Source organism: Mustela nivalis, assembly GCF_964662115.1.
Source record: "Mustela nivalis genome assembly, chromosome: 5".
NCBI lineage: Eukaryota > Metazoa > Chordata > Mammalia > Carnivora > Mustelidae > Mustela > Mustela nivalis.
Genome location: NC_139024.1, coordinates 115,796,543 through 115,812,022, shown reverse-complemented (window position 1 = coordinate 115,812,022; position 15,480 = coordinate 115,796,543). Strand labels below are relative to the sequence as shown.

At 49.5% G+C, this 15,480-nt stretch overlaps 1 protein-coding gene across 1 annotated transcript; it reads right to left on the bottom strand.

Moving 5' to 3' along the window:
• Positions 1-11,795: 11,795 nt before the first annotated feature.
• CLPS (colipase) lies at positions 11,796-14,405 on the bottom strand. The gene is made up of 3 exons (XM_082732438.1): positions 14,243-14,405; positions 12,501-12,623; positions 11,796-12,046 (listed from the first exon to the last, which is right to left on the bottom strand). The coding sequence occupies exons 1-3, from the start codon at positions 14,324-14,326 to the stop codon at positions 11,915-11,917; spliced, it is 339 nt and encodes a 112-aa protein (XP_082588564.1). The 5' UTR covers positions 14,327-14,405; the 3' UTR covers positions 11,796-11,914.
• Positions 14,406-15,480: the final 1,075 nt, after the last annotated feature.

The window sequence follows — 15,480 nt, the reverse complement described above, 5'->3', positions numbered from 1 at the left end:
GCGTACAGTCACTGTGCCCAGACCCGTGCTGAGTGGGGAGTTGGGTGGGCATAGAGGCTGATGCAGGCAAAAGCCGAAAGACGCTGGCGGTGGGGAAGGTTGGGGGGAGGATGTCGGGGAGAAAGAAGAAAACCCATTCTAGTTGTGGGAGCTATGCCAGGACTGTGCTAGATTCTGCCGCCGCACAGGTGAATATGACTCAGGACTCCCTGCCCCAGGCTCACATCTGGTAAGAGAGACATTCATTCATTCATTCAATAAATTTTACTACATATGGAAATTATCTTTCTAGGTGCTAGGGATGGGGCTGTGAGCAAGACCAAAAAGCTTTGCCCTTGTAGAGCTGACATTCCACTGGAGGAGGCAAATAGGGATAATATTTATGTAGCCCAGGCGATACACACCTGGTGACAAAGCAATCAGGGAAGGGGCCTCAGGTATGGGGGTGTAAGGAGAGAGTGGAGTTTGAGACAGTGTGCGTAAGGCAGATCTTACGGACCAAGTGCAATTTCAAAAAGACCTAAAGGTATAGAGTATTATAATATTCTCACGTATGCAGCACCTAAGCATTCAGCACCTACTGTGTGTGAGGACTTTATTTAGTCCTATGGGCTAAGAAATATGGCAGTGAACAAAATAGGGAAAGAGACTTGTCCCCTGGAACTTAGGTTGGCGCAGGAGGGAGACAGAAAGTTAAAAACAAAAGGAGAAAAAGAAAGATGAAGATAATTTCAGAGAATCCTAGTATTGTGAGCATAGTGAGTCCAGCTGATGGCGGTTGCTGGAGCTGGGTGTTCAAGGGAGGACTCAGTGGGAGGCAGCCAGATAGGGCTCACAGGCCCGCAAGTTCTGGGCAGAGGCACCAACAAGTGCAAATGGCCAGGGGCCAGGTGAATCTGGTGCATTCAGATCCCCAGTGGTGGCTGCCGGGTGTATGTGTGCGCATGTGTGTGCGTGCATGCGTGCATGTCTTGGGGGTGAGGGAGCAAGAGATCTAGTGATGGGCAGGCAGCCCTGGGATGAGGAAACCTTGCAGGTCCAACAAAGCATTTCAGTATCTAAATGCCCTAGGAAGTCCTTGCAGGCTTTGAAGCAAGGGAATGACATGATGGGATTTACCTTTAAAAAAAGATTTCTCCTGGGGTGCCTGGGTGGCTCAGTGAGTTAAAGCCTCTGCCTTTGGCTCAGGTCCTGATCCCAGGGTCCTGGGATTGAGCCCCGCATGGGGCTCTCTGCTCAGCGGGGAGCCGCTTCCCCCCTCTCTCTGCCTGCCTCTCTGCCTACTTGTGATCTCTCTCTGTCAAATAAGTAAATAAAATCTTTAAAAAAAAAAAAAAGACTTCTCCTGTTCTGGGAAGAATTGGGGAAGGTGGGGGTTCGGGGAGACCCTTGAGAGATGGAGGTCAGAGTCCTGGACTGGGTTACCAGGAAGAGTGGAATCAGGGAGACCAGTAAGAGGCTATTGCCAGTCCAGCCCCCTCCTGCTTTATTTCCTTTGTAGTACTTAGTCAAACGTAATAGAGATGATCACGCATGTATAAGTAGTAATTATTAATTAATACTATCTAACACATATATGATAGGTAAAAATTAGGTACAGTAAAATGCTCAAATGTTGATTTTATATTAAAATCAGTGAATTTAAAACCCATGCAGGGGCGCCTGGGTGGCTCAGTGGGTTAAGCCGCTGCCCTCGGCTCAGGTCATGATCTCAGGGTGCTGGGATTGAGTCCCACATCGGACTCTCTGCTCGGCAGGGAGCCTGCTTCCCTCTCTCTCTCTCTCTCTCTGCCTGCCTCTCCATCTACTTGTGATTTCTCTCTGTCATATAAATAAATAAAATCTTAAAAAAATAATAAAATAAAAAAATAAAACCCATGCAAACATCCTCACAAATACCACCCAGATCAAGATACTTCCAGCAACCCCACGAGGCTCCGTTACTCTGAATGCCAGTCTCTGGGTTCCAAAGATAACACTCTCCAGACCTCTTTTGTTGTAGATTACTTTTGCTTGTTTTTGAACTTTATCTAATAGAATCACACAGTATTTTTTGCTTATGGCTTCCTTCTTCAATGTTTTGTCATGACACCCGATCTATTTCACTTATTTATTTTTTTTAAAAAAGATTTTATTTGACAGACAGAGATCACAGGTAGGCAGAGAGAGAGAGGAGGAAGCAGGCTCCTTGCTGAGCAGAGAACCCCATGCAGGGCTTGATCCCAGGACCCTGGGACCATGACCTCAGGCGAGGGCAGAGACTTTAACCCACTGAGCCACCCAGGCGCCCCATATTTCACTTATTTATTACCTGTCTTCTCCCCTAGAACTGCATGCCCTTGTCCAATAGCATAGTCACGAATCCCTGGAGTTACTTACGTTACAATTAATTAAAATTAAGGAAAACTTAAAACTCAGCTCCTCAGTACCCCCTCGCCACATTTCAAGTGTTCATTAGCCCTATGTGGCTAGTGATTACCAAACTGGAACTGGCAGAAAAAGCACATTTTGGTCATTGCCAAAAGTTCTACGGGACAGCTGCTCTGGAACGTCAGCTGGAGGAGGGCAGAACATGGTGTTTCTGGGCGGTTCTGTTTGTTTTGTTCCCAGCTGTATTCCCAGTGCCCGACAAGCTGCCCAGACACAGTAAGGGCTCAGCACTGAATGCTTGTTGAATGACACTGAACTTGTCTGACAGAGAGATGACGGTGGCAGTGATAGGTCGCGTCATGTCCTAAACCCCAGCACTGGGGATCAGTGATATGAGTGTGTGCGCGTTTGCATGTGCGTCTGTGTGGTGGAGGAGGGAGCCTGGAGGTAACAAGCGAGCTCCCCTTTAAGGATTAAGTAGGAAAGGCTTCGGCTCAGGTCATGATCCCAGAATCCTGGTATCGAGCCCCGCATCGGGCTCTCTGCTCCTTGGAGAGCCTGCTTCCTCCTCTCTCTCTGCCTGCCTCTCTACCTACTTGTGATCTCAGTCTGTCAAATGAATAAATAAAATCTTAAAAAAAGAAAAAGAATGGCAAAGGTCGACATAAAAAAAAAAAAAGGATTAAGTAGGAGTTCGCGGCGAGAAGGTCGTGCAGCTCAAAGAACCGCGGGAAGCAAAGACAGGAAGGCCTGGATCAGAAGAGAGAAGTAATCTCTTTGGGGGACACTAAAAGTAAACCTGCAAAAATCTCTTTAACCCCTTCCCGCACAAGTGAGGGTCCGCCGACGCCCCTGAGCACGGACATCCGCGGTCCCCAGCTCCAGACCGCGGAGCCTGGCGGGAGTGGGCTCGGAGGTGAGTGTGCGGCGAGGGAAGTGGGGCGGAGCCTGTAGGTGGGAAGACCCTGGGTGCCGGCTCCCCACAGGACGTCGGGGAGCTCTGCATCCCGAGCAAGAAGCGCAAGGGCGGGTGCTGCCGCCCGGTGTCCGGGGGCTGTGAGTCGCACTGCGCCACCAAGAGGTCCGAGGGCAGCGGGTGTCGCATGCTGTGGTGTCAGCGCCCGGGGTGGGGTAGGGGTGAGCGGAGAGGGCCATGGGAAAGGAGGCGCCGAGGCGGTCAGGAGGGTGACAATGACAGGGAGCTGCGACCGCACCTTCTAGCAGCCGCGGGGAGCCCGTGGACCGACCCAAGATGGGACACCCTCCCCCGACCCAACCCCAAAGGCTTGGAATCCCGGGTGGAAGGCGTGGGGCTTGGCGAGGTTTCTTCTAATATAAGTTGCAGCTCTCGAGGGTTTATCTCAGCAAACTTTGAAAGTAGCCCTGTAAATGGGCACAGCTAGAAGGTCTGGTCCCAATCATGGTTCTCGGCCCACCCTTCCCAAGGGCTCCAGGTGTTCCTAGCTGGAGGTGGTGGGGCTGTGGTAGCCTCTGAAACGGGTGTGCAAGAGAGCGTAGTTGGTTTGCCCGTGAAAGGACTTAAGGAAAAAAGATGGAGGCCCCCTATGGATGAGTGTTTATTCACTCAGGATAGGCGCGTGGGTTAATGACAGGAAAGGTAATGCCAGAGATTAGACTAGGAGGGCACCAACAATCTCAGAGGTCAGCCTGGAGGAGGCAACCAGAGGCACAGACTGAACAGTGTCTGTGGCGGTCTCTTAAGCCCAGGCTCCACTGCTGTGTGCAAGCGGATGGACCCCAGAGCTAAACTCGGGTTGGAGTGGGGGCTGCCCCTTAGGGCAGAGGACAAAGCAACCCCTAAAGTCAAGGTCAAAGTCCTCCCTAGACATTCCTAGACCTATATCATGAGTTGTCTCTGTCTGCTGGATCTGACTTGTGTATTTCTGAAGATGAAAAATCATTTAAATCATCTATGGCCAGGGGCGCCTGGGTGGCTCAGTGGGTTAAGCCTCTGCCTTTGGCTCAGGTCATGATCTCAGGGTCCTGAGATTGAGCCCCGCATTGTACTCTCTGCTCAGCAGGGAGCCTGCTTCCCCCTCTCTCTCTGCCTGCCTCTCTGTCTACTTGTGCCCTCTCTTTCTGTCAAATAAATAAATAAAATCTAAAAAAAAAAAAAAATCATGTATGGCCGTTGTAGGAAAATTGATAAAAAGAAGTCAGCTAAGAACATTTTCTCCTAATGCTTCCTCTTCTTTGCTGCCTCCCCCTCCTCCTCCATCTTCTCCTCCATCAATCTCCACGCCTACCCAAAACTATGTTCTTGCCCCTAGCTCTGAGAGCCTCCACCAGCTGGGAAGTGTGGGATGGAGGGATGATGCATCATCACTGAAATAGTTTTCAATGTTTGCTGCCCCTGGCACTGGGGGCTGGGGAGGCCAGGCTGGAATGGGCATTACACAGATTGCTGGGGGGAGTGAAGGGTTACAGAGAGGCAGGAAGCTTAGGCTTGGCCCAGTCCCCTGTTGGGCATGAATTAAAGTCCCCAGAGGAGACTTGAGTTCCCCTCCCCACCCCAGTGGGCTTCGGCCCATTCCGTAATCCACCCTCCAAAAGCTCCATTTACACCAGGACTCTTGGTTTCCCCTGACCTTCAGTACAAGAAATGTGAAAGAAAACGTATACGACAAAAGTGTATAAAGAATTGCGGGTCTCAGTTGGTAGAGCACGCAAAACTTGATCTCCAGGTCATGAGTACAAGCCTCATATTGGGTGTAGAGATTATTTAAAAAAAAAAAAAAAAAAAAAAAAAAGATTTGTCAGTGTTTATGGGGCATTTACTCTATGCCGGGGTAGTGCTAGATGCCTTACACACATGATCTCATTTAATCCTACAAAAAACCTTATGAGGGATCAGAACTGTTATCACCCCTATTTTATGGGGTAAAGGAGGAGCCCAAGACGGATTGAGCAACTTGCTCCCAGTCACACAACTTTTGAAGCTGGACTCTGGACTCCTCTGGAAGACCAGAAGAGAAAGGAGGGTTGAGAACGAAAGGAGAGCCAAGGAAAGAGCTTGAGGAAAAGAAAGATGGAAACACCGGTTGTGCTGTGGGGATTTCTGGGCAGAAAATGAGTCAAGTGGAGTTTCAGGAAATTGTACAGCTGGTTGTGAGAGCCTTTTGAGCCAGATGCGAGCTCTCCCGCTGCATGTGTCGCGAATTCTCAGCAGAAGCAGACTTCACAGCAGCCCTGCTGTATTCGGGTGACATTTTGGAGATAAATAATTCAGATTATGGACCCAAAGTTCCCTACTTGGCTATGCTTCGGGTTAAGTGGGCCCCAGACCTAAGCCAAGGGTGCCCCACAGGATGCAAGAGCTCAGGAGTTGAGAAGGAAACTGAGGTTCGCTTAGAGCACCCCCTGTAAGTCCTAGTGACACTGTAACCCATGTCTTGGTAGAAATAACTCCTGTACTCAATGTGTCAGACAGATATTCAGTGTTCATGTACATCAGAAAGACATGGCATGGGGCGCCTGGGTGGCTCAGTGGGTTAAGCCGTTGCCTTCGGCTCGGGTCATGATCTCAGGGTCCTGGGATCGAGTCCTGCATGGGGTCTCTGCTCAGCAGGGAGCCTGCTTCCCTCTCTCTCTCTCTCTGCCTGCCTCTCCATCTACTTGTGATTTCTCTCTGTCAAATAAATAAATAAAATCTTAAAAAAAAAAAAAAAAGAAAGACATGGCATTATAGTACATAGCATTACGTGAGCTCCCCTTATTTGGATAAAGTCTAGGAAACGCCCTTGGAAGGAGAGATTGCAGGTTGAAAACCCAGCCTCCAAGGATACCCAATGTCTTCAAATTTGATAGGGGAGGGGGATGATATTGCTAATATGATTCAACTAGTTTCATGCAAGGGAGGAAAACTTTCCCTCTACCCTCTTAGGTTCATGTTTGGGGGTCTGTAAATTAAACTGACAAAAAACAGATTGGCAGGGCATCGGAGCGACTCAGTCAGTTAAGCGTCTGCCTTTGGCTCAGGTCATGACCCCAGAGTCCTTGGATGGAACCCCACATTAGGCTCCTTGCTCAGTGGGGAGCCTGCTTCTTCTGCCTCTCCCACTAATCATTCTCTATCTCTCTCTCTCTCAAGTGAACAAATAAAATTATAAAGAAAAAAAAACAGATTGGCAAGAGAAAAGACAGGTTTGGGGTTTTTTGTTTGTTTGCTTGTTTGTTTTTAGATTTATTTGTGAGAGGGAGAGGGAGCAGAGGGAGGGGCAGAGGGAGACAAGCAGACTCCCTGCCAAGTGGGTAGCCTGGTGTGGGGCTTGATCCCAAGACTCCAAGATTATGACCTGAGCTGAAATCAAGAGTTGGATTTTTTTTATATATTTATTTGACAGACAGAGATCACAAGTAGGCAGAGAGGCAGACAGAGCGAGAGGAGGAAGCAGGCTTCCTGCCAAGCAGAGAGCCTGATGCGGGGCTCGATCTCAAGACCCTGAGATCATGACCTGAGCCTAAGGCAGAGGCTTAATCCACTGAGCCACGCAGGCACCCCAAGAGTTGGATGTTTAACCAACTGAACCAAGACAGGGTTTTTTTGTTTTTTCTTAAAGATTTTATTTATTTGACAGAGAGAGAGACAGTGAGAGGGAACACAAGCAAGAGGAGTGGGAGAGGGAGAAGGAGGCCTCCTGCTGAGCAGAGCCCGATGCAGGGCTCCATCCCAGGACCCTGGGACCTGAGCTGACACTTAACCAACTGAGCCACCAAGGCACTGCACCCCCCAGACAGATTTTTATTTACATAAATATGTGGGGGGGGGATTTACAGAAAAAGGTGACTCAATGAGGCAGTTGGAATCTGGGACATATATACCATCTTAATTGGAGAAGGGGAATGGGAGAAGGACACTTTGGAAAATGGCTTCTTAATAGGGGAAGGGTTGGGAAGAAAGGACACTTAGGGGAAAGTGAATTACTTTTAAGAAAGATAAATGGGCCCTTAGGAGAATAGATGATAGATATGATAGTTTTGTTTTGTTTTTTTCAAAGATTTTATTTATTTGACAAAGAGAGAGAGAGAGAGATCACAAGTAAGCAGAGAGGTAGGCAAAGAGAGGGGGGAAGCAGTCTCCCTGCTCAGCAGAGAGACCGATGTGGGGCTTGATCATAGGACTCTGAGATCATGACCTGAGTCAAAAGCAGAGGCTTAATCCACTGAGCCACCCAGGCACCTACATGATAGCTTTGTGACAATGTCTGTTTAGGTGTGGTGCTGACTTCTCCAGTGGTAAGACTCCAGAGATAGGAGTCAATCTTTCCCGGTTGCAAGAAACTTCCCCAGGAAATTTATGAGTTGAGTTCTTTTGGGAGGCTCTGTTTTTAGGCAGATAAGGGGCTTCAGAAAAAAAAAAAAACTTATTCTCTAATGCTTTCAGCTTAAAATAGCTGCAGTGTTCAGTGGAAGTGAAATATGAGCCTCATATGAAATTTAAAATTTTCTAATGCCCATATTTTAAAAATGGAACCAATTTTGATAGTATATTTTATTTATTTTTTAAAAATTCTTTATTTAAGTTCAATTTAGTTAACATACACTGTAGTATTAGTTTCAGAGGCAGAATTTAGTGATTCATCAATTACTTATAACACTCAGTGCTCATTATATCAGGTGTCTTCCCTAATGCCCACCACTCACAGTTAATCCATTCCCTCCAGCAGCCCTCAGTGTGTTTCCTATATTTAAGAGTCTCTTGGGGCACCTGGTGGGCTTAGTGGGTTAAGTCTCTGCCTTCAGCTAAGGTCATGATCTCAGGGTCCTGGGATCGAGCCCCGAATTGGGCTCTCTGCTCCGTGGGGAGCCAGCTTCCCCTCCCTCTCTGCCTGCCTCTCTGCCTGCTTGTGACCTCTGTCTGTCAAATAAACAAAATCTTAAAAAAAAAAAAAAAAAAGAGTCTCTATGGTTTGTGTTCCTCTCTGTTTTCATCTTATTTTATTTTTCCTTCCCTTCCCCTATGTTCATCTGTTTTGTTTCTTAAATTCCATATGTGAGTGAAATCATATGGTATTTGTCTCTCTCCAATGGACATATTTTGCTTAGTATAATACCCTCTAGTTCCATCCACGTCATTGCAAATGGCAAGATTTCATTCCTTTTGATGGCTGAGAAATATTCCAATATATATGTATATATATATATATATATATATATATATATATATATATTCCATTTTATACACACACACACACACACACACACACACACATACTTCATCCATTCATCTGTCGTTAGACATCTAGGCTCTTTCCCTGTTTTGGCTATTGGACATTGTTTTTATAAACATGAGGTGCATGTGCCCCTTCAAATCACTGTTTTTAACCTAGTAGTGCAATTGCTGGGTTGTAGGATAATATTTTTAATTAGAACTCAATCAAAAATGATATTTCAACATGTAAAATATTTGAGATATTTTGCATTCTTTTTTTGGTAATGGGACTTCAAACCCAGTTTGTATTTTACACTTATCCAAGTTCAGGTGAGCCATACCTCAAGGGCTCAGCGTGTGGCTAATCGATACTATATTAGACATAGTAGCATATGTCTACTACAGTGTCCAGCATTAGGAATCTTTTATGGATTCAAGCCTGCAAATACCCCTGCTTGCTTATATAGCTGAATTTCTAGCAGATCTAGAGAAAAAAGTTACAACAAGATGGGGAGCTCCTGGGATTAGGATATTAAGATAAGGTATGTCAATTGCAAGGCTACAACCCACAGGAGATCTTTTTTTTATGGAGAGAGTGCGCATGTGGGAGTGGGGGTGTGGGGTGGGGAGGGGGCAGAGGGAGAGGAGACAAAATCTTAAATAGGCTCCATGCTGAGTTCAGAGGCTGACATGGGGCTCGATCTCACAACCCTCAGATCACAACCTGAGCCAAAATCAAGAGGAAGACACTGAACTGACTGAACCACCCAGGCATCCCTCCCGCCATCAGAGGACATCTTTGTGGGAATTAGACAATGAAGACTCTTCTGGGCTCCAGGCTTGGTGAGAGGAAGGTGCTTTTGAACAACAACAACAGGACAACAAATGCTCCCTTTCTCCCAGCAGTCTTGTATTAGTGCAGAAAAACAAGAACCACTCCAAAGAGTTCAAGTAGAAAGGATTTAATACTTTATTAAAGGAACAGGGGGTGGGGTCTTTGCCTTTTGCTTCCCACAGAGCCCAACTTCTCACTCATCCTGGGAAATGAGGGACATTTCCCTTGAGTCCTTCACAGTCTGTAACAGTGCTGGACACTATGGTCATTCGGATGTGTAAAGAAGCAAATGAATAAGATTCCACCCAGGGCTAAATGTGGGCACCAAGGAGTATGACCCAACCCTGTCTTGGGCCTGAGACTCCTACTGGGTTACGGTACTGAAAGCTACTCTGGGACCCCTGGGTGGCTCAGCCCGTTAAGTGTCTGTCTTCAGCTCAAGTCATCATTCCAGGGTCCTGGGATCGAATCCTGCATGGGGCTTCTTGCTCAGTGGAGAGTCTGCTTCTCCCTCTGCCCCTTCCTCATCATTCCTTCTCTCTCTCTTTTGCAAAAATAAATAAAATCTTAAAAAAAAAAAAAAAGCTATTCTGGTTGAGCCCTCACTTAGGCATGACAGACACTTACTTGGGTCCCCAACAGCCATTGCTCACCTTGCTTGCTCACTGAACCCCAGTGCTGTTGGGGTAGTACTGTGGCCAGCCCTAGGAGAGGGCTCATATAGTCTAAGCCAGTCATGGTGATCCCATACCCTCTACCCAGCACTTGCTTTTCCATCTTCCCTTGGGGCCAGAGGTGGTCATGTGACCCAGTTGGAGACATTCCGATAAGGAGAGGTCAGCCTGGAGGCTTTTGGGCGAAATAAGAAGGCCTGCTAAGAGAAACACTCTGCCTTCACCCCCTCTATACACCCACCCTCTACTCTATGCTTCCTAACTTTGAATATGGGGGAGAACATGACGTTAAGAGCTGTCGGAAAGGCACCTGCCAGTTGAGAGGAGGTTCGAGAATGGCAGGGCAGCCAGCATCCAAACAGATGCCCCACTTCTACCTCCAGACGTCTGGATGTGTGGGAAATTTGTGTCCCTAAGTCATTTAAGCCATAATGACATGTACTTTTTGTTCCCTTCAGGTAAATCCAGTCCTACCTCAGAAACCTAATTCATTGACCATGAGCTACAAAATCCTGAGGCTGGGAGAACATGTCAGTTTTAATTAGCTCGTTTTCTTCTTCTTTTTTAAGATTTTATTTATTTATTTGACAGAGACACAGCGAGAGAGGGAACATAAGCAGGGCGAGTAGGAGAGGGAGGCTTCTAGCAGAGCAGGGAGCCTGATGTAGGGCTCAATCTCAGGACCCTGGGATCATGACCTGAGCTGATGGCACTTAATGACTGAGCCACCCAGCTGCCCCTTACTCTCTTACTTCTTTGTGTGAATCTTCTCTCCTGCATCCCCATTGAGGGTCTGTGAATTTCCACTTGCACAGCTCAGTGGTGGGGACCTCAGTACTGCCTAAGGCAACCCAGGCTTGGTGGCTCCAGGGGCTATAACATTTTTGTACTGAACCAAACCCAAGGGGCACCTGGGTGACTCAGTGGGTTAAAGCCTCTGCCTTCGACTCAGGTCATGATCTCGGGGTCCTGATATTGGGCCCCAAGTAGGGCTCTCTGCTCAGTAGAGAGTCTGCTTCCCTTCCTCTCTCTCTCCCTGCCTCTCTGCCTACTTGTCATCTCTGTCTGTCAAATGAATAAATAAAATCTTTTTAAAAAACCACCCAAATTCCCCACAGTTCCACTCATTTGTCTTAGTATGAGTAATTGAGAAAGAACCAGGAATTGTAGAAAGGGTAGGGGGATGGAGTTAGATGGATGTAGTGCCAACTTTTTCGAATTATGTGACATTGAGAAATTTACTGAACCTCTCTGAACATTAGTTAATCTAGACAGTCAATAAATTCTCCCTCCTAGATCGTTGTGAGAATTTGCTAGCACAGAGTCAGCCCCCAGCCATTGTTAGTGGTTTGAGCCCCTAACACATGGGTTGTGTCAGCTTGGGAATTGGGCCCAGAACGGAGGCATGAACCCAGGACAAGGACTGGGAAGTTTTTATGCAGGGCAGGAATATGGGCCATTCTAACTCCCTACTAGAAGTTTGCGCATGTGTGTGCGCGCACATGAACCTGCCTGAGAACTTGAGGGCCAAGGAGGGCATTCCAGGGAGGTGTGATTGGGCCCCAGAGGGAGAGATTCCCAGTGTGGCTGCTTCACAACCTTATCTCCAGGCTGTCCAGCCTCTCCCCACCTGGTCCCAGACCCATCTGTCCTTCGCCTGACCTGACACTTGCCTTGATGAGACAAAGGCTTGATGTGACATCAAGGAAGACACTGATTCAGCAAGAACATTCAGGAGCCCAGGGAAGGTTGCAGGAAGAGCTTTAATTGCTGAGAATCCAATCAGAAAAGGGAGGTGCTGGTCAAGGGGGCGTGGAGGGACAGCCAGGGAAAGGTGGTCGGGAGGAGCATCCTTCAGGGGTTTTACTCCCTGGAGCGGCCGGCATCGAGGCAGACACCGAAATTGGTATTGGTGATGGAGCCCACGATGGTCTTGTCCACCTCACAGGTCAGACCCCGCTCACAGGGACACTTGTAGTAAACCCCATAGAGCGTCTGCAAAGACACAGAGCCAGTGGAGTCACAGGCTGGTGAGGGGCTCCTTTGGGCATAGCCCGCCCACCGGGGCCTGACCCTGAGAACACCAGGCCTGCGTCCCTTTTCAGTCTGTCTCCTCCCGACTGCGACGCCAGGGGGCGCTCTGGGAACGGAGGACGCAGATTCTGGGTCCTACTCAGGCTCATTTGAGCTTACTAGCTAATCTCGCTGGGGTAGACTCTATTTACCCATGCGCGAAATGGGCATGACAAATCCCCGCCCGCACCCACCTCACTGGTCAGTTGTGAGGATCAAAAGAGTTGAGCGGATGGGAAAGTGCTCTGAAGCCGTTGACCTCCCCCTCTTAATCACAGCGTTCAGTGTCCGGGCTCCCCCTCCCCCCTCCCTGATCCTACCCCCAAGCCAGAGGGCCCTCCTCCTCTGAGCTGTCCCCCTTTCCGCCGGCACCTACCTTGGCAGAGCACTCGCTGTTCTCGCTGGCCTTGGGCGCGCAGCGGGCCAGGCTCAGCCCGGTGTCCCGGTGGCAGCACTTGCTCTTGCACTGGGCGCTGTTCAGGCAGAGCTCGCCGTCTTCCTGCCGGGCGGGGGAGTGGGGGCGGAGTTATCCCGGGACCCCTCCCCCCGCCTTGGTCCCGCCTCTGTCCCACCCCCTACGCCGCGACCCTCTTCCGCTGACAGTGCCTCCCCCGGTGCGGATATGTGTAGAGGAAGCCGTGTAGGGAGATGGCGGCCAGTGCGTCCCCGCTCCGCCCCCAGTCGGGGGAGAAGCGGGTAGGGTCGTGGCTGCGAAACGGGACACGGGTTCTAGTACCCGTGGCACTGCCAGCTCCCTGGGTAATCCTGGGCAAGTCACGCTCTGCCCCAGTGTTCCCTTGGAATGTGCACAAGTGACCCAGAACAGGGTCTCCAGACCCTGGATCCCGCCTTCCCCTGAGGAGTCTATGGAGGTGGAGGCCCGCCCACCCGGGCTTGACCCTGAGGTGGGCTTCCCTGGAAAACTCCCCGCTCCTTGGACAAACTTTTACCTACAACCTCAGGCGGATCCTGGCCCCTCCGAGCTACCCAAGGCCCTGAATTAAGAACCTTTGGATAGGGACGCCTGGTTGGCTCAGTTGTTAAGTGTCTACCTTCTGCTCGGGTCGTGATCCCAGGGTCCTCGCAGCGAGACCCGCATCGAGTCTCGCAGAGTCTCCCATCGGGCTTCCTGCTGAGCAGGAAGCCTGCTTCTCCCTCTCCCAAACCCCCTGCTTGTGTTCCCTCTCCTATCTCTCCGTCAAAGAAAGAGAGAGAGAGAGAGAGAGAGAAAAGAAAAGAAAGAAAAGAAAAGAAAAGAAAAGAAAAGAAAAGAAAAGAAAAGAAAAGAAAAGAAAAGAAAAGAAAAGAAAAGAAACCCTTGGGTACAGAGGAGGCACGGGACAGTGGGAGAGCAGGGCTCTGGGGCCATCAGCCAGGGCTCCCCCATCCCTGCTCAATGCTTTCCAGCGGGATGACCTCGGGCAGGTGGCCTCACCTTTCTCTACAACTGCTTTCCATCTGCAAAGGGGTTTGATGCTAATAGTAGTAATCTCGAGTGCTAGTATGAGAACCAAATGAGTAAACGTTCCTGGGGCCTTTGGAACAGTATGTGTCACTGAAGGTCAGAAGTCACAGTCACTGGGGAAGCTTTTTAAACTTTAGCTGGACCTTCTGAGACAGAGTTTCCAGCACAGGGACCTAGGTGTTTTTTTTTGTTTGTTTGTTTTAAAGATTTATTTATTTGACAGAGAGGCAGTGAGAGAAAGAACACAAGCAGGGGGAATGGGAGAGGGAGAAGCAGACTTCCTGCAGAGCAGGGAGCCTGATGCGGGGCTCGATCCCAGGATTCTGGGATCATGACCTGAGCTGAAGGCAGATGCTTAACCACTGAGCCACCCAGGCACCCCAGGGCTCTGGATTTTTATAAAGCTCCCTCAGCCAGGTCCAACTATTGCTCTGAGCATGCTCCCTGCTGATCAGCTTAGTCTGAGCAGCCCACCCCACCATCACCACCCCAGCAGGGAAGAGGCAGAGGGTAGACCTGGGCAGTAAAGGGAGAGATGCCTCACCTCTAGGGATCCAGGCAGCCCCGGGGTGGAGACATTAGAGGTAAAGATCTAAATTTTAAAAATCCCCACCTAGATCTTCAGATGACTCCTCCCCCGACAGCCCTCTTACCAGATTGATAATGATGCCCCGAGGGTCAGGAACTGCATAGACCACTGCAAGGGCCACGAGCAGAAGGACGAGGATCTTCTCCATGATGAACAGGCACAGCTGGGACAAGTGGCAGCTGGCGGGTCAGGTGGCAGAAGATAGCCTACTAGGGTTGCGGAGCTATAAAAGGGGCTCTGTCCACATGTGCCCCACCTTCCCTGACCCACAGGGCTTGACGTGAACAGAGGCCCAGCTGTGGCCAATCTGCTGGGGGGAGGGTCCTGATAAAGCCACTGGGCGGCACTGGGCACCTTGTGTGTGTGTGTGTGTGTGTGTGTGTGTGTGTGTGTGTGTGTGGTGATGCTGCATCATGGCTGGGTGTGGACTTCTGGAACATTCTTACTTGTACAAGTTATAAACTGGGCAAGTTTTCTGTTCTGAGTCTCAATCTCCTTATCTGTCAATGGGGGATCCTTTCAAGAGTTGGGGGTGCTGAGGGAATGAATATGTTAGATGTATCTTAACACACGTATCTCTCCCTCTGGGTGTTCTGCCCTCCTGCCCTCAACCAGGGGGCTGCTTGCATGAGAGATCTCAGGGGTCCTTAGGAAGGTCCTCCTCAGACAAGCCCTTCCTGTTTCCTTTCCCCTTCCCTTAATATCTGCAATCCCAGAATTAGAGACTCACGCCTGCAGGGAAGGCTTCCACTCACCCTGTCTGTCCCCTACCCAAGGCCATGTGTGGGCATGAACAGTAAGTCAGTCCTGGCTGAGAACGAGGAGGTCTCGTGAGCTTCAGGTGTCCCCAGGGCTGTAGGCTGGGAAAGGCGCAGCTGCCCAAGTGTGCTCAGGTGTAGGACCAGAGCAGCTTTCCCTGGAGGACTGGTCGTTGCAGCCAAGGACCCCTTCCCCATCCCAGGGCATGGAAGACCACTCCACTGGGGAGGCCCCTGATCGGGTTGCTGAGAGCAAAGCTTTGATCCAGACAGACTTGGCTCCCAAACTCAGCGCTCACAAGCTGTGTGACCCTGGCCAAGTCATTTCAATTTGTAAGCAGTCTAAGCCTCCATTCCAGTTATCTACCTGAGAAAGATGATGGCTCCTTCTCTGTAAGGTCAAGATTGAACAATGTCTGTGGGAGTGCCTGGCGTGTAGTAGGCACTCTGCCCATGTGATACCAGCCCCTTCCTGTCCCCCTGACACCACTAGAGGGTGGAATATAGGGGAGAAGCTGGAGGAACCAGCCAGGAGACCCTCAAA